This window comes from Carassius carassius, chromosome 21 (assembly GCF_963082965.1).
Source record: "Carassius carassius chromosome 21, fCarCar2.1, whole genome shotgun sequence".
NCBI lineage: Eukaryota > Metazoa > Chordata > Actinopteri > Cypriniformes > Cyprinidae > Carassius > Carassius carassius.
In genome coordinates, this window is record NC_081775.1 from 29,395,667 (window position 1) to 29,420,367 (window position 24,701).

The 24,701-nt window shown below is 37.5% G+C and overlaps 2 protein-coding genes across 2 annotated transcripts; both read left to right on the forward strand.

Moving 5' to 3' along the window:
• The first annotated feature begins 319 nt into the window (after nucleotides 1-319).
• LOC132098089 (serine/threonine-protein phosphatase 2A 55 kDa regulatory subunit B alpha isoform-like) lies at nucleotides 320-14,699 on the forward strand. Its single transcript, XM_059504213.1, has 10 exons — nucleotides 320-601; nucleotides 1,090-1,161; nucleotides 4,899-4,996; nucleotides 8,758-8,923; nucleotides 9,214-9,326; nucleotides 9,412-9,589; nucleotides 10,445-10,609; nucleotides 10,699-10,868; nucleotides 12,142-12,233; nucleotides 13,498-14,699. Exons 1-10 carry the CDS (start codon nucleotides 595-597, stop codon nucleotides 13,775-13,777), a joined length of 1,341 nt encoding a protein of 446 aa, XP_059360196.1. The 5' UTR covers nucleotides 320-594; the 3' UTR covers nucleotides 13,778-14,699.
• A 1,282-nt stretch (nucleotides 14,700-15,981) lies between these two features.
• Nucleotides 15,982-23,649, forward strand: LOC132098091 (BCL2/adenovirus E1B 19 kDa protein-interacting protein 3-like). Its single transcript, XM_059504214.1, has 7 exons — nucleotides 15,982-16,127; nucleotides 18,938-19,190; nucleotides 20,342-20,423; nucleotides 20,560-20,666; nucleotides 21,173-21,328; nucleotides 21,433-21,497; nucleotides 21,535-23,649. The coding sequence occupies exons 1-6, from the start codon at nucleotides 16,073-16,075 to the stop codon at nucleotides 21,479-21,481; spliced, it is 702 nt and encodes a 233-aa protein (XP_059360197.1). The 5' UTR covers nucleotides 15,982-16,072; the 3' UTR covers nucleotides 21,482-21,497; nucleotides 21,535-23,649.
• Nucleotides 23,650-24,701: the final 1,052 nt, after the last annotated feature.

A 24,701-nucleotide genomic window follows, 5' to 3' on the forward strand; every position in this document is an offset into this window, starting at 1 on the left:
ATCAAATGACCAAAATATACACGGACCCAAATTATTGACTACATTGCTTTAATTTTTCAGGTTTGTAAGTTCTCAGGTACAGAAATTGAATAAACAAAAATAAGTCTTCACTGTATAAATTAAATGCTACAACAGAATTGTCACTTTCTAGAAAATGATGTCAATAAGTAATTGGCTTTTGTTAGTTGAAAGGTTTAAAAAGAAAAAAGAAAAGAAAAAAAGTAAAAGAACCGGGAGGGCACAAAAAAATCCCAAGCAATATCCGTTTTGTACTACAAAATGTCGTCACGATTTTATTAAAAAGTAGTCGTGATTTTGGACGTGACCGCGTGTGGTCGCTGTCGGGCGTCGTGCGTGAGTCGTGACGTCAGCGGGCAACGCACGTTCAGCGCGTGTGATCATAGAATGATAGAAAAGCTAAACACGCTTCTGTACGGAAGGAATTATGAAAAACAACCGTATTCTAGCATTTTGTTAAGAAAACCAACCTTCTCTTATTAAAATATCTTTTTTGAAATAACAGAGTCACAGGAAAAGACGCTTGAAATCAACATCGAAAAATAAGGCCCAGGACTGAATCGGATCCAGCCCAGCATGGACGGTATATGCAACTTGAATTTCGTTAATATCGTTTAATATAATTCATGCAGTCATGTAATGTTTTGATGTGCATTGCGTTGCTTTAAAGTAGAGCTGTATTTGAACAGAATCGTTTGCATTTCATTTCATTAGTGTGTGTTGAGTTTACCCGGAATTGCACGTAATGTTGAATCAGAAACACGACGGTGTGTGTTACGATGCATGTGAAGATCCTCAGATGTGTGCTGCTGCTGCTGTGGTCAGATGTGTGGCACAGACTGCTGGACACAGTCCTGCTTAACAGCTCTCCCTCGAATACATGCAAACTTATTGGAATTTGTAGTTTTTTATGAAGATTTTGTTTACTTTTCTATAGATCTGAACTGTATACGCCTCCAGTCCTTCACAAGTGTGATAGTTTAAGGCACATTTGTGGTGGTGGACACAGATAGGGGTTTTTAATGTGGTCTTCATGTTGGACATACAGTCTGAATTTGTCTTCGGTTCCAGGAGATGGAGAGGGCCAGAGCCGCTGGTGTCTGTCCCAAGTCAAAGGAGCCATAGATGATGATGTAGCTGAAGGTAAGACACACAAATCCCTGTTTTACCACAGTAAATACAAACAAAAGAGTAACTACTGTATTTATACATGTAGTAATTAAGTTATCTAATTTTAAAAAAAAGACTACTGTAACCATTATAAATTGCTATAGGAGGATCTTCAAAGTGTCTTTTTGCCATTTTAGTATCTTCTTCTTTTTTTAATAACCATGCTGGATATTATCCAAGTTTGCAAAGTTTTTGATATATTAATAATCATTTATTTACCAAAGGCAGTAGGGCCTAAAAAAAAAATTTGTTTGGTTCCGGTTTCCGACCGACCCTGTCAATTTATGTGCGACCCAAATTTATTTTATGAGACTGGGGAAGAACGGTCTTTCACACATCGTTAATTAAATTACAGTTTCCTTTAAATGCTGTTTTACACTTAAGTAATCCGTTAAAAACCATTAAGAATCAGAATCAGATTGAGCTTTATTGCCAGGTATGTTCACACATACGAGGAATTTGTTTTCGTGACAGAGCTCCGCAGTGCAACATAACAGCGACAGAACAAAAAACACAATAAGGAATAAAAAATACAAAAAAATACAAATAGGTGGGTAAGGATTGACAATATACAAATTGACAATGTATGGCAGGTATATTAAAATGAGCATTTATGTATGTACATGTATATTATGTGGAAAAATTTTAACTGTACGCTAAGTATGTGTGTTGGATAAATAAGTGTATGTGTATATAAATATAAGTAGTATAGTGTGTTCCATGTATGTACATGTATATTATGTGCAAAAGATTTACGTGTACGCTAAGTATGTGTGTTGGATAAAAAGTGTAGTGTATATAAATATAAATAGTGTAGTGTGTCCCACAGTTATTATCAGCTGTTCATAAGATGGATTGCCTGAGGGAAGAAACTGTTCCTGTGTCTGGTCGTTCTGGTGCTCAGTGCTCTGTAGCGTCGACCAGATGGCAACAGTTCAAAGAGGGAGTGTGCTGGATGTGAGGGGTCCAGAGTGATTTTAACAGCCCTTTTGCTCACTCTGGATAAGTACAGTTCTTGAATAGATGGGAGGGTTGTACCGATAATTCGCTCAGCAGTCCGGACTATCCTCTGTAGTCTTCTGAGGTCCGATTTAGAAGCTGAGCTGAACCAGACAGTTACTGAAGTGCAGAGGATGGATTCGATGATGGTGGAGTAGAACTGTTTCAGCAGATCCTGTGGCAGGTTAAACTTCCTCAGCTGGCGAAGGAAGTACAACCTCTGCTGGGCCTTTTTCACAATGGAGTCAATGTGAATGTCCCACTTCAGGTCCTGAGAGATAGTGGTGCCCAGGAACCTGAATGACTCCACTGCAGTCACAGTGCTGTTCATGATGGTGAGTGGGGGGAGTGCAGGGGGGTTTCTCCTGAAGTCCACGATCATCTCCACTGTTTTGAGCGTGTTAAGCTCCAGGTTGTTGAGAGTGCACCAGACAGCCAGCTCTTTAACCTCCTGCCTGTAAGCAGACTCGTCACCGTCCTGAATGAGGCCGATGAGTGTGGTGTCATCTGCAAACTTCAGGAGCTTGACAGAGGGGTCCTTAGATGTGCAGTCATTAGTGTACAGGGAGAAGAGCAGTGGGGAGAGAACACAGCCCTGGGGAGCTCCGGTGCTGATTGTACGGGTGCTGGATGTGTATTTTCCCAGCCTCACTAGCTGCTGCCTGTCTGTCAGGAAGCTGTTGATCCACTGACAGATGGAGGTGGGCACGGAGAGCTGAGTTAGTTTGGGCAGGAGGAGGTTTGGCATGATCGTGTTGAAGGCAGAGCTGAAGTCCACAAACAGGATCCTCACATAGGTTCCCGGTCTGTCTAGGTGTTGCAGAACATAATGCAGTCCGATGTTTACTGCATCGTCCACAGACCTGTTTGCTCTGTAGGCAAACTGAAGAGGATCTAGCATGGGTCCAGTGATGTCCTTCAGGTGGGCCAGCACCAGTTTTTCAAATGACTTCATGACTACAGACGTTAGAGCCACAGGCCTGTAGTCATTTAGTCCTGTAATTTTGGATTTCTTTGGGATGGGGATGATGGTGGAGCGTTTGAAGCATGAAGGGACTTCGCACAGCTCCAGCGATCTGTTGAAGATCTTTGTGAAGATGGGGGCCAGCTGGTCAGCACAGGATTTCAGAAAGGCTGGTGTAACACAATCTGGGCCTGGTGCTTTTTTCCTTTTCTGCTTCCTGAAGACCTGGCGCACCGCATCTTCGCTGATCTGTATTGCAGGTGTGGGGGAGAGGGGGGATGCAGGAGGTGTGAATGGTGAGAGCGCTTGATTGGAGATGTGTTCAGGGTGGGTTGCAGGAGTTGTGAGTGGTGTATTGTATCAAAACCCTTAGTATTGCATCAAAACCCTTTAACTGTCAATTCCTAAAGTGAGCTATAACTTAAGGTTTGGAAATCGTAACATTTTTTAAAGAAATGTAAACAATAAATACCGTTTTGTGGCTCTTGAATGTGTCGAACAGATCGCTGTAAGTTAGATCATCAGTTAAAACTAACTGATCGTCTCTTGCTTCTAGTTAATTTATAGCATCAAAATCAAATAAACCACATAAATGAACATCATAAAGAATGTTGTTTGACTACAAAAAGATGTCTGTACACTCCGTTTTTCAAGTTCAAATCCTCCATGTTAATCTACTATGAGATCGCCTGTCAAACTCCCGCGAAGGCTTTTTGTGTGTGTGTGTGCGTTTTGCGTGTCTATGGCAACAACAGACTTTAAATGGGAATACAGAATCACTGTCGTAAAAGTACCGGTACACACATTTAAAATCAGCGCGTGTGTGTGTAAAACTGCCACTGGAGAAAAAAAAAATAATAAATCCCTACCGACCAATGACCTCAACTGACAACCAACCGGAACCAAACTTTTTTTTTTTTTAGGCCTAGTTGCCACTGTAAAGTTTTAAACCCGTGATGAACTAATATGAGATCTTCAAAGCTTGCACAATCTTTCTTTTCTTCATTTTAGCACGATTTTTGAAAACTGCTGGATATTATTCAAGTTACTAAATTGTTTATTGATTTATTGAATGGGTGCCATGTTTTACTTTTTTGTTTTAATGAATATGTGCATTGATAGTTTATGAATTTCTGAGTGTGCAAAAAAGATGCTTTCATCAGGGATATTATTATCATGGAAACACATCAGCGAAGTTAATTTTGAATTTTCTATCAAATCTATAAGAAAAGTGCCCATCTCAGAGGTCTGTTCATAAAATAATTTAGAACGTAATTCTGATGGTTTATTTAAAGGTCATGTAAAAGTTCAAAAGGTCTGAGAATGACATGTATAATACTATGAAATAAGTGATGTTTCTTTTGTACTTTGGCTCTCACTTGTCAAACTATATTTCTTTATATTTATATTATGTTAGATTGTGCATGTGTTTTTAGCTTAAAGGATTTGTTCTCTGGCTTGAGTCAGAACATGGCACAGCCCATCACCACACTGCCACCCATCACAATAATACGACAGACAGACAGAAAGAGAGAGAGAGAGAGAGAGCTTGTTATTGTTAGGGATGGGGGTTGTTGGACGATACTGTGTGTGCAGATGCCCAAGATGCTTTTAATGCCAGGCTCCACATGTTCCCGCCCACACGCCCTCAAACACAAGCAGTCACTTATCTTCTCAGAAACATTCAGAGAAACGATATGCTCTCATAGTTGCTCTTTTCAATAACTCATTGTTGTGTGTGTTGCAGCTGACATCATCTCTGCGGTGGAGTTCAGTCACTCTGGGGAGCTTTTGGCCACAGGAGATCGAGGTGGAAGAATAGTGATCTTCCAGCAAGAACAAGAGGTGAGATGGATTACAGTCCATTACACACACAACAATTAAAGGAAGGAGTGTCAATGAGCTTTTCAGGCTTAAAACAGGCTTTATTCGAAATGCAGAAGGGGACTGTAAATGCATAGTCCACTTATTCAAAACATGCTATGCAAAATGTTATTGGTTCTCACGTGTCGTGTGATCATTTACAACATGCCAGGTTTGAACATACAAATTGGAGAGCATTTTTAAGTTGGCTGTTCCTTGAAGGGTTACAAAATCATAAATCACTTTCCCCGTGTCGTTCCAAACCTGTAAAAGCTTTGTTCGTCTTGGGAACACAATTGAAGATATTTTGGATGAAAACAGGGAGGCTTGTGACCATCTCATAGACTGCCAAGTAAAATACACTGTCAAGGTCCAGAAAAGTATGAAAGGCAGTCCATCTGCCATTAGTAGTTCAACCGTAACGCTATGAAGTGATAAGAATACTTTTTGTACGCGAATAAAACAAAAATAACGACTTTATTCAACGATTTGTCTCCTCTGTGTCCCACTGCATCAAATCTGAGCTGTACACAGGATGCTTATGCTCCTATGTGTCAGCCGCACTGCACGGATGTGCTGTTTTTATTCAAATCAAAGCATTCAACGTTTTTCAACATTCAAAGATCAAACGTGTTGTCGCATAAAAAATCATTGCAAAAGAACCTTACGAGAGATTTAAAATAAATTAAAAGAGGCTTCGAGGCAGAGGAATTTGCCTCGATAATTTTTTGTAATCGAGTTACTCGAGGAATCGTTTCAAGTCATTCATTATTTTTGTTTTCTTCACATTCAAAAAAAATTTAATATTGGAATATTTGTGATTCTTGTGGAAATCAATAAAAAAATATATATAGTAGTTTATTAAAAAAAAAAAAAAAGATTATTATTATTAATGGCACCTCAAGACACATTATAGTTCTCATGAGTCTTGTGGTTGATTACGACACATTGGATTTAAATATGCAAATTTAAGAGCATTTAAGTAGACTATTTACTTAAAGTTAAAGTGACGTGACATGTGGCCAATTATGGTGACCTATACTCAGAATTAGTGCTCTGCATTTATCCCATTCAAAGTGCACACACACACACACACACACACAGCAGTGAACACACACCAGGAGCACGCGCCCGGAGAGCAGATGGGTGTTCAGTGTCTTGCTCAAGGGTCTCACCTCAGTCGTGGTATTGCGGTTTTATAATTATTTAAATACTGTCATATAATAGAAGCTTATTTAAGATATTAAAAAAATATATATATATATTTTATGTTCATGTTTATTTTAAAGGTCCTATATTGTCAAAACTGAAATTTCCTGGCTTTTTTCATGATAACTGAGGTATAGGGGCTATAAGTTTCAAAACAGTCAGTCCACAGTTTAATGCACACAGCCTGCATAAAGTAGCTTTGATTTTTCACGAACCGTTGTGACTTCCATAAAAAGTTGACATCAGAACTGCACAGTCACCTCCTTCAGACACCACCCTGAGCACCACCCACCGTCCCACTCTACTTTTGCCAACCTCCCAGACACCATCGCGTCCGTGCCATTGCTGAGCAACAACAACATTGAAACATGTCAAAAAGGTTAACTTTAACCACGAAACCAGATCGGCTGACTTGTAACACTACACACTCACTCAAAGGATGGACGATCTGACAGGATTACTATGTTACTATGAGATGAGGTGGCTCACATCTAACGTGTATAGTAAAGACAAACTCACTGTATCTATCTAGTCATGAAGATCTATATACATTTAAATTTCCGCAGGGAACTATTTTTACAGCTACATTATTGTTCCAGCCACAATTAATCACAACAATGTATTTACAATTACAAATGATTATATACAAGTCATCAGCTTGTTGTTTTACACACATGCACACATTTTTTCATACACGACATAGTCGTGAGATGCAAGAAAAATATGGCAGTAAATCTGTAGACACGTCCATAACAACAAAAGACAATAAAGTCACCTTTATTTATATAGCGCTTTAAACAAAATACATTGCGTCAAAGCAACTGAACAACATTCATTAGGAAAACAGTGTCAATAATGAAAAAATGATAGTTAAAGGCAGTTCATCATTGGATTCAGTTATGTCATCTCTGTTCAATTAAATAGTGTCTGTGCATTTATTTGCAATCAAGTCAACGATATCGCTGTAGATGAAGTGACCCCAACTAAGCAAGCCAGAGGCGACAGCGGCAAGGAACCGAAACTCCATCGGTGACAGAATGGAGAAAAAAACCTTGGGAAAAACCAGGCTCAGTTGGGGGGCCAGTTCTCCTCTGACCAGACGAAACCAGTAGTTCAATTCCAGGCTGCAGCAAAGTCAGATTGTGCAGAAGAATCATCTGTTTCCTGTGGTCTTGTCCTGGTGCTCCTCTGAGACAAGGTCTTTACAGGGGATCTGTATCTGGGGCTCTAGTTGTCCTGGTCTCCACTGTCTTTCAGGGATGTAGAGGTCCTTTCTAGGTGCTGATCCAGCATCTGGTCTGGATACGTACTGGATCCGGGTGACTGCAGTGACCCTCTGATCTGGACATAGACTGTATCTGGTGGCCACGGTGACCTCGGAACAAAAGAGAAACAGACAAATATTAGCGTAGATGCCATTCTTCTAATGATGTAGCAAGTACATAGGGTGTTATGGGAAGTGTTTCCGGTTCCGGTTTACCTAATTAATGCAGCCTAAAAATCCTTTAACGGATTTGGATAATAAAAGCATATTAGTATGTTATGTGTATGCCAGGTTAAAGAGATGGGTCTTTAATCTAGATTTAAACTGCAAGAGTGTGTCTGCCTCCCGAACAATGTTAGGTAGGTTATATAATAGGTTTAATACTTTATTAAACCTTTTCTAATAAGAAGTGTGCGCTGCAAACATGATCATTTTTGACGATCGTTTCTGTCCAGTCCAGTGTTCCCGTTTCATCTCGTTTAACCACAGCTGTCATCGGTTTTCTGTCTGGCAGTGGCAGCAGATATGCGATCAGTTTCTAATATGAGGCTGTATTATGTCGATTCTGGCACTGAACATAACGTGACGTGACATTCTTCACGTGAAAGTGACGTGACATTCAGCCAAGTATGGTGACCCATACTCAGAATTTGTGCTCTGCATTTAACCCATCCGAAATGCTCACACACACACTGTGAGCACACACCCGGAGCAGTGGGCAGCCATTTATGCTGCGGCGCCCGGGGAGCAGTTGGGGGTTCGATGCCTTGCTCAAGGGCACCTAAGTCGTGGTATTGAAGGTGGAGAGAGAGAACTGTACATGCACTCCCCCCACCCACAATTCCTGCCGGCCCGGGACTCGAACTCACAACCTTTCGATTGGGAGTCCGACTCTCTAACCATTAGGCCACGACTTCCCGCAAGACATAAGATGATATTTGAAGCTCCTTACATATGTAGCTGAATCTGCACTGGTTTAAGTGGGCCACCTCCAGTTTCCCCTTTGTTTTACTCCCTCCAGCTATTGCTGTGACATTGGCTGACCCTAGTTACCTGTGATTGGCCTGGCCTTGTATCACTCAGAAAACAACAGGCCAATCAGAAGAGAGGCTCATGAATATTAATTAGACAGGCCAAAATCGACCTGTTCTCAGCAGACCTGCTGAGAAAGGAGCTGTAAAAATATATTGAGATGGTTTTTGGTACTTATACCGCAAATATACAATACAAGATGTTTAAAAGGTCATATGACAACTCTCTGTCCTATCAGAATAAGAACTTGCCGCAGGGCCGTGCTGAGTATAACGTCTACAGCACGTTCCAGAGTCACGAGCCAGAGTTCGACTATCTGAAGAGTCTGGAAATCGAGGAAAAGATCAACAAGATCCGCTGGCTTCCTCAGAAAAATGCTGCACACTTCCTCTTGTCCACAAACGGTGAGCTAACAGATAAAATGTGCAGATCTGCTATTTTAATATTACTTGTATTATTAATTCTTTGAATTGGCTTTCATTTGAATTTTCATATTTTAATAATTTTATTTTTTATTTGAGCAATTTAAGTTTCATTCCCAAGGCAACATTTTACATTTTCCAATTGATTTTCAGTAGTTCAGTTAATAACCGCTCCAGTGCAGATACACACACATTCACACATTTCTATGTGTGGGTTGCTCTGTTATCAAATATGTAGATTGTTCAATGTTCCGTTGTTTTCTTGTATGCAGATAAAACCGTCAAGCTCTGGAAAATCAGTGAACGAGACAAGAGACCGGAGGGCTATAACCTCAAAGAAGAGGATGGCCGCTACAGGCATCCGTCATCCCTCACAACACTACGGGTGTGAACACACTCACACACACACATTAGGGATTCTGTGAATGCATTAATAAGTCTGTAGGAGTAACAGGCTTTGCTCGGCACAGGTTCCAGTGTTTCAGCCGATGGATCTGATGGTGGAGGCGAGTCCACGGCGGGTTTACGCCAACGCTCACACCTACCACATCAACTCCATCTCCGTCAACAGCGACAACGAGACGTATCTGTCCGCCGATGACCTCCGGATCAATCTGTGGCACCTGGACTTCACCGACCGAAGCTTCAGTATCCTGTTTATCCATTTATTTTCTTATTCATCAAACACTACTGTTTAGAAAGATTGTTCTCACCGAGGCTGAAAATTCTGTAATGCAAAATAATATTACCATTGAAAATGATTGTTTTCTATTTGAATATATTCTGAAATGTAATTTATTCCTGTGATGCAAAACTTATTTTACAGTGAAGTCACACTTGCTTAAAAATTGCATCATTGAGAGAAGTCGCATCAGTGTATATTTATATTTATTATTACTTTCAGAAAGTATGTAAAATGCCAGTAATTAACATGTTATAAATACTAAATACATGTATTTTAGTTCCCTTTACTCAACAAAAATGTACGTTTTAGTCGTAACACTATTCATATTTAACCGATATTTAAATTGAACTGTATTCAGATCATGCATGGAAAATAGATGTACAAACTAAAATTCTAGCAACATTTATTATAAACGGTGAGCTTAAATGATGCTTATGGAAATATATAGCATTAAAGAGTTGTGCTGTTCCATATATTTGTGGGAACTGCATTTTTCAGGATTCTTTGATGAATAGAATGTTCAAAAGAACAGAGTTTTATTTGAAATATACATGTTTTGTAAAATTATAAATGCTTTTGCTGCCACTTTTGATCCATTTAATGCATGCAACTATCACTTTCTGTTCAAAAATCTTACCCACCCCAAGCTTTTGTAATTGTATTATAACACTTATGCATGTTTCATAGTTGTTAATAAGGCAGTTTTTGAACCAAAAAAAGGTGATTTCCACTTCCTTTTAATTGCTTTTCATGTTTTTTTTTTCTCATAATGTACACTGTTTCACGTTCCCTTAAATTGCCCTTAATCGCTGACTCAGACATTGTTGATATCAAGCCGGCCAACATGGAGGAGCTGACGGAGGTGATCACGGCTTCAGAGTTTCACCCGCTCCAGTGCAACACGTTTGTGTACGGCAGCAGCAAGGGCTCCGTGCGTCTGTGTGACATGAGGGCGTCTGCGCTGTGTGACCAGCACTCCAAATGTATGTTTCACTGCTCTTTAGAGTGAGATTATCATGCAGGTTTTAGCTGATCTAGATGAAAACCTTTGTTGTCATGTGTTTCTGTGCAGTGTTTGAGGAACCCGAGGACCCCAGCACACGCTCCTTCTTCTCGGAAATCATCTCATCCATCTCAGACGTCAAGTTCAGTCACAGCGGCCGATACATGATGACCAGAGATTATCTGACCCTGAAGATCTGGGACCTGCACATGGAGAGTCGACCGGTGGAAACCTACCAGGTGCTGTTTCTGTCTGGGAGATTTACTCTTATGAAAATAGTTATCCATATTCCAAAAGCGAATAATTTCAAAGGATTAGTTCACCTAAAAATTAAAGTTGTCATTATTTACTAGGTCTCACTGTTGTTCTAATTTGCATGACTGACTTCTGGGACACAAAAGGAGAAATGCTGAATATTCTGGTTGTTTTATACATGCAATTAGAGTTAATCTGGACTGAGCTGAGGCTTTACGCTTATAAAAAGTGCTTTGGAAGTAGCATGATGTTTCGTAATTAAATGGGTTGATCCAGTCATTCATGAATCAGGCTGATCAGCTTTCTTGAAAGAAATAGAATCGATGAGTAACAACTTAAATCAATGCTATTTTATGAATTCAGACAATATCCTGTTTTAATAACCATGAACGCTCTAGTCTCCATTACTTGTGTACATAGAAGAAACAACCAGAAGATTTAAAGTTTCTCCTTTTCCATTAGAAGAAAGAAAGTCAAAGTGGTTTGGAAGGACTAATCCTATAAACCAAATAATAATTTATAAAAACTTCCTTTATATAGGTATTTTTTCATTGCATGAGAATTTTTCTAATTTCTTTAGAAAAAAAACATCAGGATTTGATTATGAAAAGCTGGATATGATGCACTGCATTAATGACATGTATTGCAATTACCCTAATTATAAACTTTTTATTAATAGTCAGAATGCCAAAATTGATGCATGAGATATATTTGCAGTCGTGATGTATTTTTTATGTCTTTGGCTTATTTTCTATTGAAATTGAAATGATCCCGTATTAGTAAGAAATTATGATTAGCCATAATTATGAGCGATATCAAACACAAATATGTACAGCTTACGTTATCTACAAATGTTTGAATGGTAGTGTAATAGAATTCAGTGGCAGTAATAATTTCTGAAATGGAATGAATAAAATGAAACACAAAATTGACTCAATTCTCTAAATTAATTTAAAAATTAAAATTGTCTAAATATAAATTTATATATAATAATAATTATATATATATATATATATATATATATATGAAAATGTCAAAGAGGGTTTCTTTCACAGGAGCTATAAGCTATTTTTTATGAGTAATACAATTTCAAGCTTATAGTTGTACTTACATGACATTTAGTCGTATGGCTCTGATAACCCAGAATGCACCGATTAAAGACTGTGAAGCTGTAACTGACATATTCATAAACTGGCTTTCCCTGCTGTCTGTATGCATGACATTAGTGTGTTTTGTGACTTTGATCTCTCTCATCAGGTTCATGGTTATCTCAGGAGTAAGCTGTGCTCTCTGTACGAGAACGACTGCATCTTTGATAAGTTTGAGTGCTGCTGGGGGGGCGATGACAGGTGAGGAGACATGACGTTTCTGTTCAGGCTTCCACACATCCTGATAAAGACAAAGGCATACTTTGGTGCATTAGTTCATGATAAAAGCAAATACACGGCAAACCTCAAACAGACATGAGCTGTGTGCTCACAGACGTATCACTCATCCAGAGAAAGTTGAAGCTATGCATTCAGTGTTATTTTGTTGTTTTTTGAGAGAAATTAATACTTCTGCAAAGCATTTAATTAATCAAAAGTGACAGTCATGATATTTATGTCAATATTTCTATTTAAAATAAAAGCTGTTCTTTTGATGTTTCTATTCAACAAAGAATCCTGGAAACTGTAAAAATTAATAATAATAATATGAAGCGGCACAACTTCTTTCATTGATGATGATGATAATAAGAAATGGGTTTTTTTTTTAGAAGCTTAGAATGATTTTGACTGGAGTAATGATGCTGAAAATTTATCAAAAACATCACAGAAATTATTTAAATTCTGAAATGCATCCAAAAGTTATATACAAAATTGTAGTAATTTTTCACAATATTACTGTATTTACAAAAAAAAATTATCAAATAAACAGCTTTGATGAGCATAAGAGGCTTCTTTAAAAAACATCAAAAACACAATCTTACAGATCACCAACATTTGAATGGTGGTCTAATAAAATGAAATGAATACAAATAAACGTTTTATTAAGCACAACATCTATTCAGAATTCATAAAAAAAAGTGTTAAATATAATCAATTTTATTTAGTGGAAACATTGTAGAAAATACTTTAAAATTTTTAAATGTAGTTTCACAACAGTGCAGTAATGGCTTTTCGACTGAATTATATATATATATATATATATATATATATATATATATATATATATATATATATATATATATATAACTGGCTTTGGGATTAAGAAGTGGGTTTGTAGGACAGCAACAGACTAGGGTGGAAGCTAGGGCACATACAGGGGCAAATATATATATATATAAATTTTTTATGTGTAGGTCAAAGCAAAAAAAATTTCAGTTAAAATCAAGTTTAACTAAATGAAAAAGGGGAATGTTGCCTTGGCAATTAGCTGAAATAGTTTTTTTTTGTTTTGTTTTTAATGCTTCTACTTTATTGCATTGTTGTTTTTTTTTTTTTTTTTTTGTATATATATCAGCGCTAAATTTAAGCATTTTGGTAGTAACAGTCATTACCATAAAGATGTTGTTTTTTGCCTTATAAAGGAAGAAATTATTCATTTCATAATCTTTCATCTCTCTGGTCTCAGCGAGGTCATGACGGGCTCCTATAACAACTTCTTCCGGATGTTCAATCGCGACGCCCAGCGGGACGTGACCCTGGAGGCCTCGTGGGAGAACGGCTCCCCCGGCTGCCCGCTCAAGTCCTGGCGTGTGTCCGCAGGGAGCCGGCGCAAGAGGAGCGAGATCGGCGTCGACTGCCTGGACTTCAGCAGAAAGATCCTCTACACCTCCTGGCATCCTCAGGATAGCATCGTCGCACTGGCGACAGTCAATAACCTTTACATATTCCAGGAGAAACCGAATTAGGGATTTGGAACTTCATCCCTATTCCTAGCTCTGAGAGTCAGACGGGATACACGCCAAGCACAACGTCTTTCCTGAAACTCATAGTCTTAATATTAACCACTGTAGTACACAAAAACCTTTGGGTTATTCTATTATGTTAATTGATACACTGTTGGCCGGAGGAAGGGATTTTTAGTTATTACTGTATTTTTATTTTTATTTTGCACATCATCTGTTTTAGCTTTAATCGGAAGCATCACTCATTGCTGGGTTATAAACACACAACCAAACTGACAAAGCAACCCCCGCGGAATCCTGTTTAATAAGTTTGCAGAATCATAATAGATAAATTGGACTCCACGTGCACTGATTGCTCCCTTCCCAACTCAGACCTGGTGCAACGGGACGTTTCCTTCACCAAACACTCGTCGAACGCCTGACATTAGTCCACAAGTGCAATTGACTTAAGCAGGGTTCCCAAATAGCTCCATTATTCCCTCCATTAAGTCCCTAATCGTGGCATTAATTTTATGCAATATCTTCGTCTTAGTGGAAAGGGAGACTCTTAATTGTTTTATAGATAGACACACAAATGTTTTGCGTCCCAAGTAAATGTTTGTGCAGATGTGCATGTTCTATGATTTTCAGCATCTTTTGATGTGTGTCATTTGATTTGCAGCTTTTTAAATACAGAATGGTTCCTATGGGGTAAAGAATGCTCTAGATATTTTTATATGAATTTTCGAAAATCTAAATTATGTCCTTGACAGTATTCAGTGTATTAATGCTGTTGATTGGTGCAGAATGATTCTGTATAATAGTGTTTACATGGAAATCAGGCCTGCTGTACATGAACAAACCCTGGAGTATGTTCCCTTTATCTTAATAGTTGTACAACCCAAAATGTAAAATAAAAATAAAAATTTTAAGACTGAAAATTAAACCTCTTGCGGTCATTTTTCTATTTGGAGGTCAGTAAATATGATTGTGGCATGTAAGATAACATGATACAGAGCAGCAGAATTGCTCATCTTTAAACATCTGCTCCACATGTAGCTCAGCAGGAACAAATGGGACACCCAGAAATGAATCTGTGCCTCCGCTATTTTAGGAGTTGGTGATCTGTGAACCGAAGTAACAGGTTTTTAGGTCAAGATAGCAGTGCATGTAAACACCAGACACTGTCTATCAATACATTTAGGAGCAACATCCATTCCTTCATATAATCCCTAATGCTTCTATAATGTTTGTAGATAGATATTTATGACATCTCTTCCATCTACACTTTACCCTCTAGCACCAGCACACTCTATTCTATTTCTATTCTATCTACTTGTTTTTATTTTTGTTTATTAAAAAAAGCGACCTACTTACACAATTTGTTTTTCTATTATATCTAATTTTTATTTAAAACCCTCTAACATGAACATTCCCCATTCTGTTTCTATTCTAATTTTTATTTTTATTTAATAAACATTTTAGACACTAACACTGGCGTTCTCTGTTCTTTTTCTATTCATCTACTTGTTTTTTATTTATCAATTCAAAAAATGGACCCTCGAACAATAGCATTCGCTATTCTATTTATATTTTATTTACTTGTTTTCTTTTTATTTATTAAAAATGTATCTTCTAACACTAGCATTCTGTTCTTTTTCTGTTCTGTCTACTAGATGGATGGATAGATGGATGATTTAATATTAGGACATTTAAAAAAAAACTTTAACCTGTCAGATGACCGCAAACTTCACAATTTCTTCATTTTGCACATTCCTTATGTACCTAAAGTCCAAAAACTAAATAAAACAAAAATTAAGTGCTTACCATGTTTCCTTCATTTTTTGCTCCTTTTTCTTTTTTTTTAGAATAACACTATAAGGCTAGTCCATGTCGCTGCATCATCAAGAACTAAAATTTAAGTGTACTATTTTTTTTAATTATTATTCATGCACAAGCATTGTAGATTTGAATATAATGTAGTTGGATCTTCATATGCATTCATGCGTATTTTGCAAATATCTGGAAAACGTATAAGCTTGTTCAGATAAAATATATCTGTCTATCTCTCTCTCTATGTTTGTCTGTATGTATATTGTGTAGAGAAAGATTATTTTAGAGTTTACTCATCTGCCTCTATCAGGTTTACACTTAAAATTATTTTTGCGCACGTCTGTAGGCTACTGCAACTTTCCTTTATTCAGTAGTTAATTCAAGTTTAAATTAAGGTTGTGAATGTGATGACGTCGCCCCAGATGCATGTGAGCGTGCACGCGGAGGGGGCGGGAGCGCGCCGTGTTGACGGACTGGAGAGGCAACATGTCCACCGCAGCCGCCGCGCAGCTGAACAACAATGAAGAACCGGGACTCAACGGTAAACCTCCGTCCGTGTTACTGCAGGGAGAACTCGGGAGGGACCCTAATGTCGCTTTAAAGAATTTGTTGTTTGTGTCGGTTGCATTTTTCTCTGGAGCTGTAAAACGCTGTTATGCAACATCTATTGTCTCACTTCGCTTAATGGCTGGAATTTCCTCCTCGGTCGTTGGGGAGGGGTAAATGGGCGTAGCGTAGGATGGCGTCATTACGCGAGAGCGAATGAGATTGAATGGGAGCAGAATGATTGATGGAACGTAAACCAATCGTCAGTTCTAGATTAATTTAGAGCGCAGTGGAGGCGGGGCTATGCGGATATCAAAACAAGGCGAAGAGGGGATCTGAGAAAATGGAAGCGGGGGGCGTGTAAATAAATACAGAAGCTGAATGCATTCCGATTTAATTTAGCTGCGTATTGCCATAAAACTTCACTGTTTATTGTGTGCCCCAATTTTGTTAAGTAGCAGGGTCATTCCTGTTAAGCACTTTTTCCTGCCCCCCTTCGTATGTGTTAATATATTGATTAAATCATCTATAAAAATATGATTAAATCTTACTAATTAGTTTGCCACAATAATATCACAAATTAGTGGACACAGAGGTTTATTTGAAGTAATGTCACTGCTTAAATACATTTTGTCAATGCCCTGTCCTGAAAGCAGCAATTTATTAGGAATTATTTTTTTTTCATTAATAAATTTTAATTTTGTCCTTCTTTTTCTTTTTTTAGAATAACACTATAAGGTTTGTAATGCATGCCATTGCATCATCTAGAACCAAAAAACAACTGTAATATTATTTTTAATTCTTGTATATGCATTGTATATTTTAATATAATGTAGTTGGATCTTCATATGCATATTTCTGCAAATATCTTGCAAATGTATAAGCTTGCTCAGACAGAATATATGTGCTGTTTTTTTTAGCTGCATTCTGTGCAGTGAGTTTAAACATGGTAAAAGCTGAGAGTAGGATGTTCTTGGTTAGATGAAAGCATACAAATATCTAAAAATATTTGATATGTAATGGGGTGTGTAGCACTTAACAACATTTCCCTGCGGATCTGGTTGCACTAGTTGTAAAGTGATGTAATTTAAGGTCTATTATCATGCGATTTATAACAGGTAGTTAACAGTATCTCTAAAGCCGTCTCAAATCTTTCAAGAAGCCCCAAGAAACATGTCCAAACAAGTCAGCATGATACACTTATCTACATCAGAGATATATAGATAATCAGTGTTTTATACTTTCTTAAAACAGTGCGTTCATGATCTTGTTGTGCAAAAATGGCCATGGTTTGTATGACCTTATTTATAACATCTTATAATCATATAGAGAGACTTTTTTCACCTTTGAATCTGTTCCTGGGTAAAAGCAAGTCTCACCCAATAACCATTCTTCTTGAATATCCAGTTGCGCTTGAAAATTCGTCACGTTACAGAAGTAAAGTAAGTTGCAAATGTTTTTAGAGTTGACTAGAGATGTTTACACAACATATTCACACTCATCTGTTTAATAAACAATGTCTGTTTCTTAAAATCCTACTGTGTTGTCTACCTAGACAGCATTTAAATATGCAATGATACCCAAAAATGCTGTCTAGATGAGCAACTCAGTAGGTTTTAGGATACAGTCTGTCTTTCAAGGGGTCATGAGTCATCCTGTTTACTGGTTAGTGTTTAGTAGGTTTATGGCACACAGACAGATCTGGGTTACAGACACAGCAGGGAGATGGGAGAGGGTTTGATGTGCCAGAGATTACATAATCCCTCCCTCCGTCCCGCTCCGGTCCTGCAGTGAACTCCATCAGAGCTGCTCCAGGATCAGTGTGTTTAGTTGTGTAACTAGAGCTGGTGTGTTATTTCTGCATTCATTTGAATATTTTACCACATCGATGTAGTTGTACACCACTTTTTTGGCCGCCTGTTTCCACCATGGGATAAAAAAAAAATACAAATTCTGTCATTATTTACTCACCCTCATGACCTTTGTTCATCTCTGGAGCACAAGTTAAGATATTTCTGATGAAATCCGAGAGCTCTCTGAGCCTCCCATAGACAGCAATGCAACTGGGATGTTCCTTGGGTTCCTTCCATCAATATAAGTCTTCTTCATTTTTGTTGTTGTGATGCAGCGAGACGACGAATGCTCACAGATGAAGAGCTGCTGGAATGCATTCTGCCATGGCAACATGCCAGTAACTGTGGGCAAATACAAGCGTTCAGTGTTGAGGGCTGGTGAAGGATTCTTTCTTTAATTAGATGTGCTGATTTATATAGGATGCTGGCTTATTAGGGCTGCATGATTAATTATGACAAATGTGAATCTTGCAATGATGAGTGCACATTTTGAATGACTTATTTTGTTTGGAGTGACTTCAGGGTGGATTCAACCAACCAGAACACCCTAGCAACCACATAGCAATGCCCTAGCAACATCCTGTCACTCCATTGTGTTATTGAAGCATCATGGGACCTGTCTGTGGAACTTCCTGTTTTGCCCAGCAACAGTGCGGGGAAGATGGGACACGTGTGTCTCATGTTTGCAACAGTGGATGTTTGTTCTCACAAGTCAGTGTCATGTTCCCTTTAGAGGAAAATGTGCATTTTTGTCTCTCTTATTGTTTATCTTTTGCTGATGTCAGTCCCACAATCCCCTGAATGAGTCTGCCTAAAGAAAGAAAGAACTGAAAACGTTTGCTCAGCTCCACACCGGTGGACACGTATGCTAGTAATGAAAACTCATGTACAGTGTCTGCCTCTTAAAACGTTTGATGCATGTTAATGCTAATGACTGTTTGGGGTTTTTCAGGGTCCTGGGTGGAGCTGGAGATGAACGGAAACACTCAGCAGCAGAACCCCAGCTTGCCCTTGCTGCTGGGGAACAGGAACCAAGGCGAGTCCCAGGCTTCACAGGCCCTGGAGGCCGTGCAGGAGGAAGAGGAGGTCCTGACAGGAGGACTGGAGCATGTGCCTTCCTCCTCCTCTATCCATAACGGAGACATGGAGAAAATCCTACTGGACGCCCAGCACGAGTCCAGCCCCAGCAGCTCGTCCTGCAACAGGTACGAGCCTTGAAACAGGCCGCTCACAAACCTTTATCCTCAGAAACTCCGCCCTCCAAACCAGAATGATTGACAGGAAGAAAGTGTTTCTGATTGGCTAAAAACGAATGGACTACTCCCAGACCAGGGTTATTATAGATAACTAAAATCATTTTTGTAACTTGAAAAAATAAATAAATAAATAATAATAAAAAAAAAATATATATATATATATATATATATTTAAGCTAGTTTCTAAAGCAACTTTTTTTCAACATTTTTCTTTAGTTTAACTTTATGTTCTAAAATAACTAAAACTTAAAATAAGTTAGCTATATAAACAAAAAAGAAAATAGAAAATATTAAAATAAAAATTAATTTGATCTGTTATTAAAACTGTATTTAGTATTATGTATATACTATTAAAATATTTATTCATATTTTGAATTTGCTTTTACTTTTATATTTTGAGTTTTCAGTTCTTTTTTTGTCATTGTATTATGTTTCCTTTGCTCTTTTAATTAAATTTTCATTTTTTCCTAGTTATAAAGTATTCTTAATAATTATATTTTGTTTCTTTTTTCTATTTAGCTTTATTTTTACTTCTGTTTAGTTGTAGTAATTTCAGTACTTCAGCAGAAACGTATTTATTTCAGTTAGCTGCAAATTTTGTGATTGTCATAAAGTTTATATTCCGTTATTTTAGCTTTATTTCAAATGACCAAAAACAGTTTGCAATGGTTTTATTTTTAATTAACTATAAGAACACCTCAAGATATTTTAGTGACATTAGTGGCATTTTGTGGAGGATTAGTGACCATATTTACTTTTTTTGTTACTAAGTTCCACTTACTTGTATAACTTTAACCAATGTGTCATGCACCAAAAGTTTCATATATATTTCTCTCGTTTTCAAGACAAATACAGCACTAGTTTCCAAAAACTAATACTAAGAAGACTGAAAATGATAGTATATTCATAGATTCAAATTCAATTCATCCACAGAGGCTCATCTTAGAGGCATCTGTGGGTGGCACGGCTTTGATATAGCGTTTCTATTCTTACGTCTGCAGCTCTCAGTAAAGTTCGATCCACTCCTTACATGATTCGGGCATCTTTTGTTCTCCTGTTTAATATAATCAGTATTTTACATTTCTCTGATGTGTTTACAGCCCACCACGACCACATAGTCCTGACCAGGATGAGGGACAGATCACGTTTGATGTGGAGATGCCCAGCGAGAGAGACTGTCAGGTTAGAGCAGCGCACAGTATACGAATCTACAATCATCGTTGAGCTACTGTCTGTCTGTTATAGTCCTGTTATTTAATAAGCACACTGTAATGAGTGGCATTTATCAAACATGCTGGTCTTTTGTCATATTTTTTAGTCAGAAGATGATAGTTTGGAGAAGGACAAAGAAGATGATATCCTCATGGATAAAGGGGACAGTTGGGTGGCAGACTGGTCCAGTCGACCGGAGAACATTCCCCCGAAGTAAGAACCTGCATTCAAATAAAACCAGTTAAGGTGCATGTTCATAATTTCCACATGAAAAGTACTGTATTAACTCCTAAACAAAAAAAAGAATAAAATATTCTGTTCTCTGTGAAACTGAAATATAATGTAAAAAAATATATATATAGTATATATAAACATTTTATTTATTTAAAAAATATGTATTTTATTAAAAATGTATTGTATTTTATTCATTTTTTAATTTATATTCAAATATTTTACTTTGCTTTAAAATATTTGTTTATCATAGTTTTTTATTTATTTAATTTGTACATTTTTTTTATTTTGTTAATGTTTTAAAATATTTTTTTTTTATTAATTTAATTTCAAAAAGTCTATTTTATTTATTTAAAAATATATGTATTTATTTTATTTTAATCCTTCAGTGAAGCTCCAAACTCTCAACAGAACTATTCTGCCATTTAAACAGTTTTTGACACAAAGTTCAATGTGATATAAGTATGATCTTCTTTGACCGTTCGCAGGGAATTCCACTTCCGCCACCCAAAGCGTTCTGGATCTGTGTCTTTGAGCATGAGAAAGACAGGTGCTATGAAGAAAGGTGGCGTGTTCTCCGCCGAGTTCCTCAAAGTGTTTATGCCCTCGCTGCTGCTCACCCACATCCTGGCTCTGGGACTGGGGTGAGTGTCAACACACACACACACACCTATACCAGCGCTACCTATCGTGATCTAATCAAGAGGCAGTACATTTTTTGTTATCCTTTTGTTATGTCCTTTTTTAGGGTCTACATTGGGAAGAGGTTGACTACACCCTCCACCAGCTCATTTTAAACCTGAACAGACCCCAGTGCCTGGACGCTCCATTGTGAGCAGCGGTGGCACAGCAGTGGCCAATCGTGTGATTATTCCTCTCTCTCTCTTTCTCTCATTCTCTCCCCCTCTCTGACTTTCTCTTTATCATTTCTTTAACTCACTGCCCTGGTTTCCCATCACACCCTCTGCTGGGAGACATTCTGCTTGTTGACCTTTGGCTGTGTCACATTTTCTTGCCCTCTAACGCTGTGGCTTACTGACATGTTTTAGATGTTTTTATTTGGAAATGTAGTGAATTATTCACTGACATTTATTTTTCATGACACGCTACTATACAAGTTAGAGCCCCACTACAACCATGACCATAATGCGCTTTTATTTCTGCATGATGCACTTGATATGAAACTAATATAGAGTCTGGATGTGGCCAGAGATATCTTGGGAGTATATTGACTCTTAATAGGAAATTTAGGAGGGTTGCAATATTTTATTCTAGAGAGATGATTTTGCTCATTATGTTGCGCAATTTAATTTATTCTGTTCCCTTTTTGTGTCACAGCATCAAAAATGCATGTTAGTCATTTACTTTTATAGGAGAACGATTACCGTTTAATGACAGACCAAGTCATTCTTTACATATGTCGCTGCATTGCTTTAGACTGTTACTACAATTATTTAAAGACTTATTTTGCATAGAATGTAAATCTTAGAGGTCCCACTCGGTTCTGTTATAGGCCCTTTTCTGTTTGCTCTTCACTTCTGTAAAGATCTAATATGACAGGCTAGAACCGAAGCATCGCTTTATAGCAGCTTTATAGTATAAAAATATACAAGTAAATCACAAATTTACATGAACAATACATGTTTTTCTAATCGAAAGACCTTAAGCTAAAGAGATCAGGATGGACGTACATCTGTTTAAGAGCCAAACTGGTCAAGTTAGTTATTTTTTGAGTTATTAAGGAAGCTACACACACATACACACACACACACACTCTGGTTTGCCTTGCTGCATATTCTGCTCGCAGTATTTTCTGACTGTGTATCTTCGTGCCAAAGTGTTTCCACCACCATCCCAACATGATTTGTCTGCACCTATCATAGACTCAGTCTGGTTGGAGTGGGTTATTGATCCTGTCATTCACTCCGTTTTGACAACACCTTACAAAGCCTTCGGTTTTACTGTGAACACTCTGTGGATATTAGGCAAAGTGTTGCTATAGTAGTGTATTATACACTGTTGTATGTACTTTTGTCAAAGCAACAGATCCACACTCAGTGTACATATTTATATGCAATATGGTGTAGTTTTAAAGATTAAAAAAAAAACATTTAGAAGACTTTATTTGTTACGAACATGCCCAGGTCATATTTCATTCCATTTGATTGATTTCATTTTCATTTACAAAGAATTAAGCCAGGTTTTAAAAGCATTAAAAGCATTTTTTTTTACATTTGATTTATGGGTAAAAGATAACCAGGTCATTTTCTTGTCAAGTTTTATCATTCACCCTCACAGTATCTAGTAACACTTTTACATAGCAAAGTGTTTCGTACAAAAAAACAGTACAGTTAAATAGTACAGCAAGAGTTTTGTAACCCAAATCAGTTAACAGGTCACCCTTTGCATTAAGGCCTTCTGTGTCATTGTGCCACACTTTACTTGACTCTGTTTTCATGCTTTCTTTCTTTCTCAGAGGGGAGTGGAAATACAAGAGGCCAATTTAGTGTCACTTCAACCGTGCCTCGACTTTTGTTTGCACCTTTTCTTAGCCCCATTGCATGCGTGTGTTCAGAGATTTCACATCAGGACATGACAGAAGTGAAGTTTTCTTCTGCGTGGGGTGAAATGAGAACTGTGAATGGAATAGCTATAGCTCATGTCAGATATGATAAACTAGCCCTGTCCGGTCTATTTCGGGTAGGATGACCATATAATGTCTTGTTTTACGCACATTATTTCTCTGTTATATCTCTCTTTTGTTTTTTGTTTTGTTTTTTAGTTTTTGCTTTAATCATGAGTGTAGATACTGGAGGGCGGGGCCCTTGTGATTGACAGCTCCACCATGTGTTTCGTTTGCATTCCCATAGCAACTGGAGTGATGAAGCAATGAACATGTAGTTTCTTGCATTTCGCTGGTATTGGAGAAAAAGTGAACTGATATTAAAATATAACCTGACATTCATCTTTTCTTTTGTTCTCATTCCATTGTTGAATGTTCCTCATGTGCTTTGGTTTTGCCATGTGACAACTTAGGAAGTTATATGAAACCCGTCCTTTTTGTTTTGCTTCCTTGTTATATTCATCACATAAATATTCTTGCATTAATGTGCATGTAGAACCGAACAAATGCAGATTAAAACTACAGTACAGTTAGTTTTGTCCTTTATGGCAAGGATTAACTTTTTTTTTTTTTTGGACATATTTCATTTTTAATTTTAATATTTCAATCATTTCAACACATTTGCGTGTTTACTATTCTTTATGTTGGTAAATGTTCACATGAAATGCAGGTTAACAAAATATATATATATATTTTTTTTTTAAGTATTTTATTTTAACATTCATTTTACATTTTTATGATTTAATAATTATTTGTATTTCATCAAATCACAAAGCCCCTGCAGGTATAGCACAAACCCCAGTTTGGAAAACCCTGCTTTATGGCATGAAATATAGAGTGCTTTAGTTAACCAACAACAACATTATCAAAATTATACAAGTTTCAAGTCCAAATCGTAACCAAATTATAGGGAAATTGTGATTGTCATATTTTGCATGATTATTTGCATGTCTCAGCAGCTTTGTTTTGGAGAGGATGTTGCTTAGTTATATTGACAGTTATCATGATATTTCAATATATCATAATTATAAACAGTTTTTCAGCATAAATAGTTTTAATGTTTACTGTACTTGGCACAAACCACTATAGCATTTCCATTATTATTACGGTTATGTTAATCCATATGTGAAGATAAGATAGTGCCACCATCATGCAAGTTCTCGATGTAAAGGTGCACAAGTATGTGTTTGATGGAATAACTCGCGTACAGGCAGTGGGTGTGTGAACTATGAATGCATGTGATTGTTGAGCGCTGTGAATGTGGGGTTTTTTTTGCTTTTTCTTTTGGTAAAAAGTCTCCAGACAGGCAAGCATGCGACCTGCGCTCTGATGGTGGTCTCTCCTGTCCTGATGCATGCTACAGGTACAGAAAACCGCATGGTACAGGATACACT

Bases quoted from the DNA above. Each gene is read 5' to 3' on its own strand.
- LOC132098089 (XM_059504213.1), top strand. The intron at 4,997-8,757 runs GTGAGATGGATT...CTGTCCTATCAG, and splicing joins TCTTCCAGCAAGAACAAGAG to AATAAGAACTTGCCGCAGGG. The intron at 12,234-13,497 runs GTGAGGAGACAT...CTCTGGTCTCAG, and splicing joins TGCTGGGGGGGCGATGACAG to CGAGGTCATGACGGGCTCCT.
- LOC132098091 (XM_059504214.1), top strand. From the start codon at position 16,073: ATGTCCACCGCAGCCGCCGCGCAGCTGAACAACAATGAAGAACCGGGA. The intron at 20,424-20,559 runs GTTAGAGCAGCG...CATATTTTTTAG, and splicing joins CCAGCGAGAGAGACTGTCAG to TCAGAAGATGATAGTTTGGA. The intron at 20,667-21,172 runs GTAAGAACCTGC...GACCGTTCGCAG, and splicing joins CCGGAGAACATTCCCCCGAA to GGAATTCCACTTCCGCCACC.